General features: G+C 43.6%; 2 protein-coding genes across 3 annotated transcripts in view; one reads left to right on the plus strand and one right to left on the minus strand.

Annotated features, from left to right (window-relative positions):
- Positions 1-2,056: 2,056 nt before the first annotated feature.
- SF3B5 (splicing factor 3b subunit 5) lies at positions 2,057-2,565 on the minus strand. Its single transcript, XM_069234705.1, has one exon. The coding sequence runs from the start codon at positions 2,448-2,450 to the stop codon at positions 2,190-2,192; it is 261 nt and encodes an 86-aa protein (XP_069090806.1). The 5' UTR covers positions 2,451-2,565; the 3' UTR covers positions 2,057-2,189.
- A 437-nt stretch (positions 2,566-3,002) lies between these two features.
- ANAPC1 (anaphase promoting complex subunit 1) overlaps positions 3,003-15,472 on the plus strand; it is a 614,893-nt gene continuing 602,423 nt past the window's right edge. The window contains exon 1 of one of the 2 annotated variants that reach the window (XM_069234703.1): positions 3,003-3,408. In XM_069234703.1, coding sequence (XP_069090804.1) covers positions 3,178-3,408 — 231 coding nt within the window. In that variant the 5' untranslated portion in view covers positions 3,003-3,177. The remainder of the gene's footprint in view (positions 3,409-15,472) is intronic. The other variant, XM_069234704.1, reaches the window with a different exon arrangement.

The raw sequence follows: 15,472 nt of genomic DNA on the forward strand, positions 1-15,472 counted from the left end.
ACACACAGCATACACGGAGTACAACAGCATGCACAAAATAAAGATGTACCTAACCACCACAGCAGTCCCCCACCACCACTATCTGGAAAAGGCATTTGCTATAGCCCCGACAACAGTGAGAATATTGGACATTCACAAAAACATTATTCTGAATGTCCACCTGTTTGAAAATCCTGTAAGTGGAGTTAGAGATCAAGTTCAACATACAAAACACATCCCCAAATACAACCGGAAACATCACCATCCACATCTGTCTCGAGCAAGTTGGAGGGACGCAAAAGCTGACTGGTGGGCCTCCTTCATTACTCGTTCCTACACCACTAGTCAAGGTTCTGAATTTTACCACAACCACCATTTATATAGTGCCCAAGCATATCCTAACATTGTGGTTGTCAGCAAAAGCAGAGCGACAAACTACCAATTGTTTTTTCAATGCCATAAGCAACTCCTCACTGTATAACTTATCTAAATGTTAACCAGATCAGTGTTCCACACACTTTACTTAAAGTAAACTTGACTGCCATTACAACGATATGCAGTGCTGTCTTCTATTCCCTGTCCATCAATTCAGACCACACCACTGAAACTAGATCCCAGTCGCATTCTGCTCTCTCTCATGCATCTCTGGGTAGATTGTGGGAAACTGGTAGCTCTCCGGCTACCTGTAAGTAATTCTCCTGTGCACAACTCAACCTACTAAATAAAAATCTTCTGCTTGGTTGAGTTATTATATAGACCCCAAAATTTTAAATGTGTGTATTTGGGATGAAAGTAAGTGTCTTTTTTATGACTTACAACCTGATGTGTGAATTAAAATGGTTGGGTTTCCAAAATTATGTGTCAAACATACACCAATATAAATAAAGGTGATATTTAAGTAATAAGCCATTGGGAAGGGAGACGTATTTCTAATATTATTTTGGTGCCAAGGCAACTATGGCTCTCATGCATTAACCATGTAGAGGCAGTGCAAATTTATGAAGTCTTTTTCACATTAGCGATGGCAACTCTGCCTGATGTACTGCGGTGATCACTGTAGGTCATAATGCGTGATGTGCCCACTAATGCAATCTTGTCTAAAGTGATCACTTTTTCCACATTCAAAATATTAGTACCTCATTATATTTTTTGTTGCTCTTGGTTGGCGACAACAGTTTTATTTCACTTCCAATGATGCTCTTAAAAATTATTTATTTGAAAACTCAAAATGGCCACACCTAATTATCAATTAGTTCAATGGCACCGCACTGTAGTGTTCAAAGGAAATATGGTGTTTCTCATGTAAGTATATTACCACTCAAACACCACCAACCCATTTTTGCCAAAAATATCCTCTTTGCTCAAATATTTCAACACTATTACGAAATGTGCACTTCCTCTAGAACTAACCGATGCACGTATGCACATCATGCTCATAAATTATAGATATACATAGGCGTGCAAAATAAGTCCTATTCTAAACGTTCTTGAAAATTACATTTACCCTTGCCATCCCGTTCAATTGACTTTATAGTAAGGGTCAATGCGATAGGGTAGCGGGGAACCGACGCGGAAGCAATCGTAAAATACGATACGTGGTTGCAGTGAGATGCTAGGAAAAGACACAGCAGCGTCTGCGATCATTAGCAAATTAAATTAGCAGCACACCTGCGATGCATGCACAAGTGCGCTTCATTTTAAGAGAAAGCCTATCTAGTGTAAATCGTGTCAAAAGAATTTACCGAGCCTTTCGGTTTCCACGTTAAAGATGGAATACACACCATGGGACTTTAGATATAAGATGAATTTATTGGTTATTACTTTTATATAGCGAGTTGAGCTCAAAGTCAGATAAACAAAATCATACTCCATGGAGGAAACTCTTAGGTGATTTGGGGCAGACAAGCTTGACGCGGTGACGATGTTCAAAGGAAGGCAGACTGTGGGGGAGTCAGGGCCCGGCATTGTGATTTTTTTAGATGGTCCATTCACCAAACGCCATCGACGGCACTACAACAGCCCTCTTTCCAGTCGCAGTTTTGAAAGAGTCCGTCGAAGCCCTTACTGCTCCCAGTCCTACCACCCCAGAGGACAGAGAACCTCGTGCGATTTCCCCCAGGCTCTCCATTTTTTAGGGCACACAGGTTCCACCTTAGTCCCAACAGTCCTGCCGTTATCGGTCCTTCGTGCTGTCCGGCGGCTCCTTCATTCTAGGCCTCCTCGGGCTTGTCAGTGGGCGGCCCGCAGGGTTGGAGCATCTTCTCCATAAGGTTGAAACGTACTCGAGCCTTGCTCTCGTTCTCGGCCACTGCGAAATAATTGAGCAAGTCGAAGTGACCCATGTAGGAGCAGTACGAGTCCCGGTGCTGGTTCACTAACCATTCCCACTTGGTAGTATCGGCATGTCCCGTGCCGATGTACTTGGACTGCAGATGCTCCAGCTGGCTGTGGATGGTGTAGCGGTCAGTCATTGCGGCGAAAGAAGCCGAAAAACGGTCAGCAGCAAGAATCACCAAACACACTGTCAACCGGAAATGTTCAAAACGCGTGATTTCACGTTAGCTTTGTAAAACAAAAGGTATTGCCGGGAGTCTACGCGCACATCCGGGTGACTCAAACTGTGATTGGGCCGCTCCGAGAACTTCGACTGCATAATGAGAGGCCATCTTTGATTGGGAAGTAAGGGCCTTGTGTGTCACTGGACACTAAACTACAGCAACACCTCTGTAGTTAACTAATGTACACAAAATATTCCGGCAGATGTCTCCTCTGTAATTAGAAAAAAGTTGACGAGTTGTCGCTTTTTTAATGTTCTGTAACGGTATAAAAACTTTCTATGGCTGCAATACTTTTTTTAGTCACATGGAACTGTTAATGCGCTTTCCAGAAAACCGCTTTACTGTGCAGACATACGAGCGATCAACCCTTATCCATCAGACTAGGATGAGACGCGTCCGATCACTGTGAAATAGTGCGCACTGCTCTTTAGTCTGTTTTCGCTTTCTATGTTGCTCGTGCAATCCGTATTTCCCGCGGCTGCCTGTGCTGTCGCTGTCTTGATGCAGCTCCTGTCGTGACTGCCTCCGCGCCTCCTGGCTGTTCTGTCCCGCTTGGCGCGGATAGGAATGTTGCGCGACAGTTCCTTGCAGCGGTAGCGGGTGTGTTGCGGGGCGCGGTGTCTCGCCTCCTCGGAGCCCCATGTCGAGCAGCCTGTATGAGTGCGGCAGGGACAGCATGATCGCAGCGCGTGCTCCGCAGGAGTTCCTCCCCTCCGGTCGAGAGCATAGTCGGCAGCACCCAAATGCTCTGACTCTGCAGCCGCGCCGCCTTCAGCCAGCCTCTGAGCTTTGCCAATCTTCAGACGGAGGGGGCGCAGCCGCTGGGCTGGTGGGATCCCTGCAGGAAGTCACCATCCACGACAAGCGCAAGGTACTGGTTTCCATGGTGCTCAAGATCAAATAAAGCGCTGACAGAGGTCCTGCTTGCCTAAGATCACGCAGACTCGTTTTTGATAGCCTGGAGTCGAATGCACGTGATTCATACACTGTCAGTATAGCGTCACTACTTTATGACTCACAGATTCCTCTACGCTAGCCATGGGCAGCTTGGCAACTGAAAGATCCTCAAAGTGGTCCGTTACCCGTGTTTGGAGTAGTTTAGTAGTACTATTGTTTATGTGTCTGGTTGTCATGCAGAATGGAGTGTAACTATACAGCAGTGAATGCAGAGTGACTTATGCAACAGTGAGCCTTCTTTGCAGGTATTGACCCAGACCCTAAATACACCTTATTACCCTTGTACTGCATCTGTTGCTGCTACAACGCACTTCTGATCATTTAGTTCATTTGAGTCTAAGTAGTCTAGTGGCATTATGCACAGGCACTCATCTCTATAGTTCCCTTCTAAATTGGAAGGAGCCCATTCGATGCACCATCAGCAAGTAAAAGCCTCAAGAGTTGTAGAACCCCTATCCAAAGTCTACCAATTGTGTATAGTTCGTACCACCTTGAACATATTTAGTAGTCCGGTTAGACTACTGTAATTTGCATGGTAAGCCCACTGAACGAGATGACTCTTTGGTTAACCCATCACCACTTAAGGAGATGAAATATGGATTTGTAATTAATAAAAACTTCATAGATAGAACCACATAAATATGTTTAAAACTTTTGAACTATCCACACGCAAGCTGTGCCCCACCCCCCCCCCCAAATGGCCGTGGTAGTCCTACTCTTGGGTGAATCATTTTCATTTCTCCGGGCTGATTGTCATGTCCCTCTCAGGGAGCATCTTAAAACACATTCAACAACCTTCACATGCTCATGGGGATATTCTGTAGAAATTAAAATTTTGTCTTGGGAGGCATGCATATTACTAACATTGTCAAACAAATAATCCATCATTTTTTGAAATGCGCTCTGTCAAAGCAAGTTCAAAGGCAGGTGTAAATACTTATGGATTCTAAACAATGTTAAGAAAGTTGTGAGATCCTGAGATGGAGACAGTAGAATCTACTGATATGCAGAACACATGGCTGTAATGGATAAATACTTAGCATTACCAAGGTTAGCAAGCATATATTGGATGTAAGACAGAGGATGACAGCCACTTATTTTATTTTCTTGAGTATACAAAGATCCACGCAAAAACACAAATCCATAGTCAGTTTTTTGCCAAAACTACTAGAGAAACCCATTCCGAAGAGTCAGTGGGCTTTGTGATACCTTCAGAATAAAACTTATTCAGCAATTTTTAAAAATAATTTCTTACACATGCATTACTTAAAAAAACATAATTTAACTTATTGCAGTGTTCAAACCCTTTTATTTTGCAAACACAATTATTCAATGCTTTAGTGTACCTGACTATCATCTTATCATAAATGAGAAAACGATTATCCCCTAAAACAATGGGATTTTCAAAAGTAGGCTTTAAAAGCAAACCACTTTTAGCTAAATTCCTCCAGCCTAATGTCTCACCCCTTTACAGCTACACATACTTTCATTTCAGTTTTCCTCCCCAAACATTCCAATGAGTTGCCAGAATAGCCTAACACATCTATATCATGATCTCCAAAAGCCTTAGGGGTAATACCTGTGTATGGCAATACTTTCTTAGTTGTCTAATATGGGTAACATTTCTTATCTGATAAAATAGTTATTGTTTCCCACATTGTTAAATCTTTCTTCACAATCTTGAGCCAAACATCCTTACTACTGAATTTCAAGCTCCCATTTCTTGCTTTACCATCCAATAGCAACCACATTTTACATATTGCATGACAAGTGGGGTTGTTGCCTAGGTGATTTTTCTAACCACATCTGTAGAAATTAGGAACAAATCTCATATTTCTTTTATAAACTTTATCTTTAGGGTAGATGGATCAAATGGGTGCCAATTCAAACGCACTGTTCACTGAGAAGACCCTTCAGAGCATTCTAAAGCTTTTGATGGGAGCATAGCCAACTCATTACGTTTAAACTATATCAATTGTAATCAGTCTTGGTTTCTGTAAGTTAATAGTCTTTTTCCTGTACTTCACATGAAAAAGAGTTTAAAAAAAAGGGCCGTTTTTATAAACATCTAAACAATTTTCAAAGCCACAAGAAGCTGCTAATATACGAAGCACAGCTATATATTTTTAACACTTTAATCACTGTTCCGTTTGTATTTAAAGAACTAGTGTTGTTCCAATAAAATACTTGGATCTTCGACATACTGTTTCTCATTCTTTCCTTTGCTTCAGTATATTCATCCCATACTATGAACTGAGTTGTGGCTCCCCTACTTCTGGTAAACTATCAAATAATCTTTGGTCCCCTTGGCCTAAACGTTGAATAGGAGAACTGTCACATAGTTTTCAGAATGCTGAGTAGATACCATGCCAAATATATAATAGCCACATAGTTAGAAGCCATCAGTTTTTGTACAATGTTGATGTCAAAAAAGTTGAAGTGTATCTCTTTTATGTATTCAGCAGATTAAATAAATTGGGTGTACCAATAGTAATGTGACCTTAATGCAAGGAGCCAATAATGTGTTTTGAGTCTGTCCAGTACAGAGCACAATAGATTAGGTTGGAGATGTCTTGCAAGCAAGAATAAAGTATTTTGTAGATGTGTCTAAGACACAGACAGTACCATCCATGACCTCTGGCTGCTAAAAACTCTAATTTGAGTCTCAAAGTGCTCCGATGAGCCTCTCAGTTGCTTCTCGATCTACATGGCGCTTCCTCACAATTCAGGCTAATCCAAGATGTTATAAAACGTGTGAAGTCATGTCACTTGCTGTGCAGTGTATGAACTGTACGGGGCCACCAGAAGCAGTTGGTACATGGATCAGGACACAAGTCATGGGACTTCCTGAAGCCATTGATGAGTGCACTCAGCCCGCCTTGAGAAAGCAGTAAAGGCTCTACCTGTGTTAATTTTCTCTGTTGACAGTGAAGCTCCCCATGTACTTCCTTGGCAACGGAAGGACCTTTTCCTCCTTTTAACCAGTTTGTAGAAAGACAGATAGATGTTCATGTAAATATGCTGATCGGTGCCGGTGAGTTCCCTGAAGGAAGACACTATTCAGGGACCCTCATTGACAAATTGTGGTGTCTAAATAAAAAATAGGCCACAGTATCTGATGGAGGAAAGGACCTTTATGCTAGGGAAAAGACTCCCAGAGCAGGAACACAACCAGCAAGTCCAAGAGGAGTTAAGCAACTGACGGTTACAAATGCATGCTTGCCGCAGAGCTCCCAACCACATTCTGTGTGTGTGAGTATTCTCATGTAGGAAAATAAAAAAAATCAACAGTTAAACCTTGAAAAGTGTATACCTACTGCCATCATACAGTCTTATTACTGATATTTTGAAGCTGAATATTCATAATTATTACACTGTTACAATTGCACATCTATGTTAGACTGCACATGTTCCTCTATGCCAGCCATGGGCATTTTGTCAACTAAAAAGATTCTCAAAATGGTACGTGACCAGTGTTTTGAGCACGCTGGCTCTCGACTCCTGGAACTAAAAGCAGCTGGTGATACCCCGCTCAGAGGTCCACCCTAGAGAACCAGCGGGACCCACTAACCTCTGTCACAATGTCATCCACAGTCAGGGTGAGGTGACGCTCCCGCCGGATAGCCAGATTGGGCAGACGCATGTCCACGCAGATTCTCACCTCGCTGGGTTGTTTTGTCTTACGAGTCTCGACAGTGGGTGAGATCCATGGTGTTGGTCCCTACACTCGCTCAATTATGTCTGCTTCTTCCAGCTTGCGCAGCTCATCCTCCCTCTTAGGCCGTAGGTGGAAAGCGATGCGCCGATGCTTTAGAGCCACAGGTTGAATGGAGGTGTCAATGTGCAGATTTATCAGCCATCCCTTGAGACACCCAGTGCCCTCAAACAGCGATGAGTACTCGTTTACCAGTTCTTTGAGACCCCCTAGGTGAACACTGAAGGCGAACGACACCAGGTTGTGTTCCTCCGTAGTACGGCAGCTGAATAGCTTTCCTGACCAGGCCTTGGTGACGTAGACCTTGGCCCGGATGCTTTTGGTGTCGTGGGAGATGTCCATCGTGAAGACTCCTACCAATGGGAGCGGTGTTGAGGACTCAAACGCATATACCTGCAAGGTGGTGGGGCAAAGTGTTGGGCAAATGAACAGCGTTTGGAGCACCGATTGTTCCAGAATGTTGATGGAGGCCTCTGTGTTGATAAGGGCCGAGACCTGCTGACCCGCGAGTCTGACATTGCATCTCAGAATCCTTTTCCGTGGAGGGTCACCAGTTTGCGTGGTATGGATGACATGAATGGCCCCTTACATGTCATCATCCTCGTCCCTGTCGCTTTCCTCCTCCTGATGAGGGAGCAGTGGAGCAGTATGTACTCTTTCAGTCTTGTTGGGATTTGGCACCGACATGGATCGGCATATTTTGGCGAAATGGTTGAGCTTTTGGCAATTCATGTATTGCTTTCCATGGGCAGGACACTTGCCCTGGTGTGGGTACGGGCCTCCGCATGTATAGCAGGTGCTGGCAGTGTTCGGTTTGAGTCTGTCCTTTTTCTTTGTCACAGTACCTGGGTCGACCACGGTCACCGGCTCCGGTTTCTGCAGCGCAGACTCTGTGTGTGCCACATGCATCCGGGACAACTCCTTCGATCGACCCATGGTGATTGTCTGCCATGGACATGCCCGGGACCGGCAGGATGTGTTCTTTCAGCTTGGTTGAGTGGCACCCTTGAATAAATTGCGCTTGTACCTCGTCATCTGTGTTGGGCAGAGTGCAGGTGCTGACTAGGTCCTTGAGGCGGGCATGGAAGGTATCCACGGACTCCTCCGGGAGTTGCCGGGCCTGACAAAGAAGGAACCTCTCATAGTCTGGGTTGGCAAGGGGTTCAAAGTAGGCAGTGAGGGCCCGCTTCAGGGATTGATAGAAGTAAGGTGGGCCTTCTTCCACCACTGCCTTCCTGATTTTGTGGATTGCGGTGCCTGAGAGATGGAGGAGCATGGGTCGTCGCTGTTCATGGTCCAGTGCCACAGCTGCGAATTAAGTTTCCAACCTCTTGACCCACGTTTTCATCTCGCGGCTTGAGCTGAAGGAGGTCCTTCGACCACAAACTGCTTTAGCGCCAGGATGGACGTCATGGCACGCAGAGCTAGATGCCTGGTGGTGCAGGTCTGGCATAGAGCTGCTGCTTATACTCCTTTTTTCCTTTTAATTCTGTGAAAAGTACGCTTTCCCAGCTCACTTGTGGCCATAGTAACACAGGGCACCCCTCCTTTTCTTGTGGATACTATGGGTAGTGTAATTGGAGACAGTCTATGCTTAGGTACTCTGCAGGGCGTGTACACTGGGCCTGCTCAACATGCAGGATTAGCTGCTGCGATGAGCCAGCAGGAGTCTCAGAGCTGCACTACACCGCTGCGATTTGCTTTGATGGGCAGATGCTCCTCTGCATGCTTTTAGCCCGCTGGGGGCGGGGCTACAGCCTCGTCGTGAGGCGTGCGGTCCGAGCATCTCCTGCAATGTGCTGGCGTGTGGTCAGGCACTCCACTGTAACCGCCTCTCGTCGCCACCCAGGACGTGGAAAACACCATCAGTCCGGGCCGTGGGCTGCTGGGAGTGCAGGGGCCAGCGCGCCCGATTGGTGGTGCAGCAGCGAGCTGGCAAACCCGAGCTCTCTTGAGGAGAAAGTCGCCGGAGCAGACGCTCCAAGCCTCCACTCAAAGGAGAGCAGACGTGGGTCGTCATCGTGGCACTCGTCGCCAGTTTGTTGTGTGTTCCGGCCTACGTTAGGCCCTTCCCGCAGCGCTGCATTAGTAATGAATACACACACACACAGGTTGGTAGTTGTAACTGGCCTTTGGCGCCAAGTCGCCAGCCCTTTTATTAACTGAGCCCTTTGTGTCAGGGGCATACCATTGTGCTGTCCCCACTAGGGAGTGTGGCACCTAATTCAGTGGGACTTCGCCCCTCCATCCTTGGAGTGGTCCCACAATACAACATGACAGTGACAACGGTTTAGTGTATGCCTTTCATGGTTTGTAAAATGTGCTTTTCATTTTTGTGTTACACTATGTACTACTCTTGTTTCATCCAGGATGTCAGGAATTCTACAGCTTTCTCGCTGTTCTATCATTGATAGTTTCTGGTTCACTCAGAATCGCTGTCCATATGAGCGCAGTTGTGGGTCCTTATTTCTCTATTAAACTGAATCTTTACGTCCTCTAGATGCTGAAGTCATGTCTTCTTTTTGCTGCAAGGCTCCAATACTTTAGTATAAGAAACCGCAACATTGGAACCACATTGTGATGTTGCAACATATCCTGTTACTCTGGCTCGTTGGCCACATATGGGGTGATAGATTTTTGATGCATATTAGTTGGTCTGTGTTAATCTCATTCTGTCTGGAATGTTGATAAAGCCACAGTCACGGACAGAGAATCAAGGCGCCTGCTATGTCGTGATGCAGCATGAGTTTACTTCATATATAGCATGGGTTGTCTTTTCTTTAGGGATACTGAGGCCCACCAAAAACAACATCTCAAACGACAATATTTGTAGTTATTTTGGGAATAGGCCAGCAAATAATCTGTTCATCTGGCAATGGTGGCCAGACGTCATTTTATGAGAAAGCAATTTTTATAAACCCCACTAATGGAACTTGCACAGAAGGCCCACTGTTTAGCAACCAACCATAGCCATGGTTCTGATGCGATGGGTATTTGAGTCACTAATGTGTATTTTATGTGTTTGCCCATCTTCACTAGCTGAACCCTGAAGAGGTTCATGCGCCTCTTCATTATATAGGGAAGCTGTCAAACATAAGAGGCTCACAGATTTGGTTTAAATGCTGTTGGTCTTATAATGATTGCTAATGATGTAAAAATCATAGATAAATAGCTGTATTTTACTTCGGAAAATCAAGCTAGCTATTAGTTTTTGCTATCTATGGCAATCCTGTGGTTTTGTAGAAATTGTATCTCACAGTCATGCCTGTTGGTTTTACCTTATTGTACAAAGAATTTTAAGCTATTCAACCAACTAATTATATGATGAAATTAACGCTTTACTTCTGAAACATTGCTGTTTGTCAATCAAAATGGTTTTATATATTTACAGTAAGGAAATCCTTTTATTGTCTTATTTCATTAGATTGATTGTGGACTCTTTTTTGCATTCTTTGATTTTTAATGAAGCAACAATAAACTTTTCACTCACTAAGCCTAACATATATGTCACACAATAGCATTTTGAATTTGAAACAAACTTTCTTCCTCAGAGCATTGATCAGATACTTATCACTGTGCGGTCTGCATCATGTTACTGCTGGCACCATTTTCCTTGTGGATGGTTACAGTTTTCTTTTTGTCCTATTCACGCAACCACCTTCTGATCTGTTGCGGGTGCAGACAATTGTTGCAGTCCTAGTGAGATTTACAGACCCCCCCCGTACTACGGTACTATTTGAAGAAATAAAGGCATGATCATTTTTTTTTTGTGCATGTTCACTGAAAAAAACAAAGCTTATAGTTATGTGTATATGTCAGTGACATTAACTATTTCAACTTAAAAAACACAGAAATTCCCCAGTTGTAGTTAGCAGAGTTTACTATAACTTGCGCCCCACCATGCAATACTTATGACATCACATATTACATCACACGACATGTTCTATGGCACAACTCATGACATCTCCGATGACATCACTGAGATAATCCAAAGTTCTTTTGCACATGTTGCTTTATAAACATGTATAGCATTAGAGGCACAAGGGGAGGGGGCACTTGGCCTCCCTCCCGAGCCATTATAGGCACGGGGAGCCCACCCTCGGGACTGAAATCTACCAAAAAAGGGGAGGAGGGTGTCCCCAAACCTGGAAAGGCCATTAAGACCCCACCCCCAGGTCCACTAAGTCTACAAAAAGGAAGGGGGAGCACCTGCCCCCCTCCCTGAGCCATTAACCCCTTAGCTGCTGGTACACCGTGCCCTTTTTTGGCTGTTAGGGGTAGTTCGTACTTAGGCCTTCATAACATTTTGTCCACATAAGCTAGCCACGATAAATTTGCATCCTTTTTTTACAGCATCCTAGGGATTCTAAAGGTACCCAGAGTTTGTGGGTTCCCTTGGAGGAAACCAAGAAATTAGTCAAAATACAGCTAAACCTTTGTTTTTTCGAGAAAAATGGGTAAAAGGGCTGCAGAAGAAAGCATGTGTTTTTTCCCCCTGAAAATGGCATCAACAAAGGGTTTCCGGTGCTAAAATCACCATCTTCTCAGCTTTCAAAACAGGCAGACATACCCCATTTTTGCCACTTTTTGTGCTTTCAGCCTCCATCCAGTTAGTGACAGAAATGGGTGGGAAATCAATGCTGGATCACTGACCGCTAAACATTTCTGAAAAATTGACAAAATTCTGAATTCAGCAAGGGGTCATGTGTGTAGATCCTTCAAGGTTTTCCTACAGAAAATAACAGCTAAAATAAATAAAATAAAAAAAATCTTGAAATTTAACATTGTAATTGCTGTCCACATTTTCTTCTATAACTTTTTCTAGCAATGGCAGATTTTTGAAAGCAATATACTGTTACGTCTGCTGGACTCTTTTGCTTGGGGAGATATATAGGGCTTGTACATTCATCAAAAACCCTCGGTGTCCAGAGCCAATAAATGAGCTGCACCCTGCAATGGGTTTTTATTGTATACTGGGTATACAGCAATTCATTTGGTGAAATATAAAGAGTGAAAAATAGGTATAAAGGAAGCCTTTGTATTTCCAAAACGGGCACAAGATAAGGTGTTGAGAAGCAGTGGTTATTTGCACATCTCTGAATTCCGGGGTCCCCATACTAGCATGTGAATTACAGGGCATTTCTCAAATAGATGTATTTTTTTATACACTGTCTTACATTTGGAAGGATAAAATGTAGAGAAAGACAAGGGGCAATAACACTTGTGCTACTATTCTGTGTTTCCCCAAGTCTCCTGATAAAAATAGTACCTCACTTATGTGGGTAGGCCTATTGCCTGCGACAGGAATCGCAACATGGACACATTACATTTTTATGTTGAAATCTGACTTGTTTTTTTGGAAAGTGCCTAGCTGTGGATTTTGGCCTTTAGCTCAGCCGGCACCTGGGGAAACCTACCAAACCTGTGCATTTAAAAAAAAAAAAAACTAGACACCTGTGGTGCTTTCACCAGGTTCTGTTACCCAGAATCCTTTGCAAACCTCAAAATTTGGCAAAATAACTTCACTTTTCCTTCAGATTTCAGTGCTGCAAAATTCTGGAATCTGAGAGGCGCTACAAACTTTCTTCCACCCAGTATTTCCCCAAGTCCCCCAATTAAAAATGAGACCTCACTTGTGTGGGTTGGCCTACTGCCCGGGATAGGAAATGCCCCACAACACAATGTGAACACATCACGTTTTCCCAAAGAAAATTTGCGTTGTTTGCAAATGCCTAGCTGTGGTCTTTGGTCTCAGTCTCTCCTACGTCAGAGATGTCCTCTATAACCCGAGTTAGGGCTTGAGCAGCAGTCATCCAATGAGGCGCCATCTCTGCTATTGGCTAAATGTTTGCTCTAAAACACTAGCCTACGTAGACCGTCACAAAATGGCTGGTGGGTGTATGTGTGATGCGTGCAACAGTAAAGGTCAGTGACCTTACCATCGCTTCTTCTCTCAATCAGCACGTTCTCTCAAGACACTCAAAAAAACAAAAAAGACACACTATTGCTCATCTTGTCACATACCAGTGGCCACAGTCTTTAGCGCCTCTGGCGCCCAGTCCAACAATCATTATTGGTGCTCCCACCCCCATGACCTCCTCCCCGGATTCCCTCACTACCACCCAGCAAAAGTGCCCTTCATCTCTCTATAGCCCCCCTCGCACATACATTTCATTTGTATGATAGCGCAAGTAATGGGTGGCTTTACTAATTCACTCAGCTATTTACATACAATACAGATTTGATCTTTGCAGTAGGCATATAAACCTTCTGCGCTACTTTATGGCATCAAGACTGCCACTAGATAAAAGTCAGATCCTTTTGTAGCAGAAACCTAACCACAAGAGTTACTTGACTTTTTTTATTGCTGCCTAAAAGCTGCAGTGGAAATACGTTAGTTAAAGTATGTGCATTATTTCGGAGACACAAGCTGCCAATTGCAAGAGAAGTGGTGGCGAATATGTGTGTGTGTGTGTGTGTGTGTGTGTGTGTGTGTGTGTGTAAATATATCACTTTTATATGTGGGTGTGGTTTTCCTGGGGGCTGATCGATCTATATTTTTTAAAAAGCTGAATGCTTTCCCTGGGGGCCACAAATACAAAAAAAAATACCCCCACGGGCAACCCCCTGTCATTTTTTTTTTTTTTAAATATATATTTATCTTCATTTTTAAACCTCTGTGGGGGATGCACTCCCCCCCCATGGGTAAACGTAATTTTTTAAAAAAATATGCCAGCCTTGTGATCCGCACCAGGGAGGTAGTGTAGGTGTTGGCCGCACCAATGGGGTTAATGGCCTAGGTGGCCCCTGTGGCTGGCTCACTTGCTGTGTCCTGGGAGCACACTCCCACGATACAGCATGTACCCTTCCTGCTACAGAATGGGCAGGAAAACTTGTGTTTGCTCCTGCCTGGCAGGTGCATTTTCAAAAATACTGCCAAGCGGGAGCAAATACATAGTCTGATCCCAGTGAGCAGGAACTTTGGTCCCAGCCAGCGGGAACATTTTAATCTATTGATCTGTGTCCCTGCCCGCACTTATGCTGGCAGGAAAACAGATCATCAGATTGCGCCTGCCCGGATAGAGCAGCATAATCTGGGCGTAAGCAATATGTGTTCTTAGGAATATGTGTGATTGCAAAATATAAGTTGTCCTGCTGCAAGCATCTGTTGATGCACTAGACAAATGGGGGTGGGGGTCTATGAAACTGTTTATGTCAAAACATTGTTTAATAGCAAGAGGTTTTAGAGAACTCAAGCATTTGTCTCAGTTTGAGAAAAGTAGGCGGAGGCAAGTGGATTTGTATGTTACCAAGTACCTATAAAACAGTTGCAGGGAATACATGGGAGAAAAGTAAATACTGTACTTGAACCCTATACATTTTATTTGAGGAACCAGAGAGAGGAAGTGCTGATAGAGCAATGCATCGCAGTAATAAAGATTGTGGCATTCACTTGTGACTTTGGGCCCATAGCCCAAGAAAGTTCAAGAGGGGCTTGAGATAAGAACAATGACATACCACAAGGATAAGTATTGTCAGGTGTGTAGATTCAGCTGAGAAATATCCAGAATTTCAGAGGGAAATGAGTGATACAATAAAAGGAATAATGAGGAGGAGGAATGCAGGGACAAAGGTAGATTTGGAAATAATAGTCGATGAAAAATAAAGGCGGCTGTTTCAGATGTTACAATTTTATCCCTTTTGCAAATACCAAGAATTTGAAAAAGTGTGCATTCTTTTAAAAAGGAGGATTTTTGAATGGGTTTTTGGTGGTGTAGTTTTTGGAAAAAAGTGTGAACTTTCTTTTAAAAGAAAATGGGGTGCATTTTATGTTTTAGGGATGAATCCTCAGGTATGAAAGGAAATGGCTTGCCTCTATGTAATATGATTGCGAATGGCACCTGGTCAGTTCACATGCATGGTATATCTTAACACTGGTGGTTTCTTTCATAAAAAATAAATAATAATAATCATTGGGGATTGAGTTTATTTTTCCATAGCGAGAAGTTTGTAATTGATTGCAAAATGTGTGAATTTTCATAACTGACAAGCTGATGTGCTTGCACAGAATGGTTAAGTTTCTTCCGCGTCAGTTAAAGCTTATGTAAGCAAAATAACAACTGTAATCCAAGTCCCATGAGTATAAGATTTTGGCAAACTGTCTGCTCTTTAGTTATTCTTAACTAGAGAAAAAGCAGTACTGTTTGACACCTTAAAATCATTTCCTCTTTTGTCTCTGGACTGGCATTGTTAGATTTGTATA

This window comes from Pleurodeles waltl, chromosome 5 (genome assembly GCF_031143425.1).
Source record: "Pleurodeles waltl isolate 20211129_DDA chromosome 5, aPleWal1.hap1.20221129, whole genome shotgun sequence".
NCBI lineage: Eukaryota > Metazoa > Chordata > Amphibia > Caudata > Salamandridae > Pleurodeles > Pleurodeles waltl.

Excerpts from the sequence above, each read along its gene's own strand:
- SF3B5 (XM_069234705.1), bottom strand. The coding sequence starts at position 2,450 with ATGACTGACCGCTACACCATCCACAGCCAGCTGGAGCATCTGCAGTCC.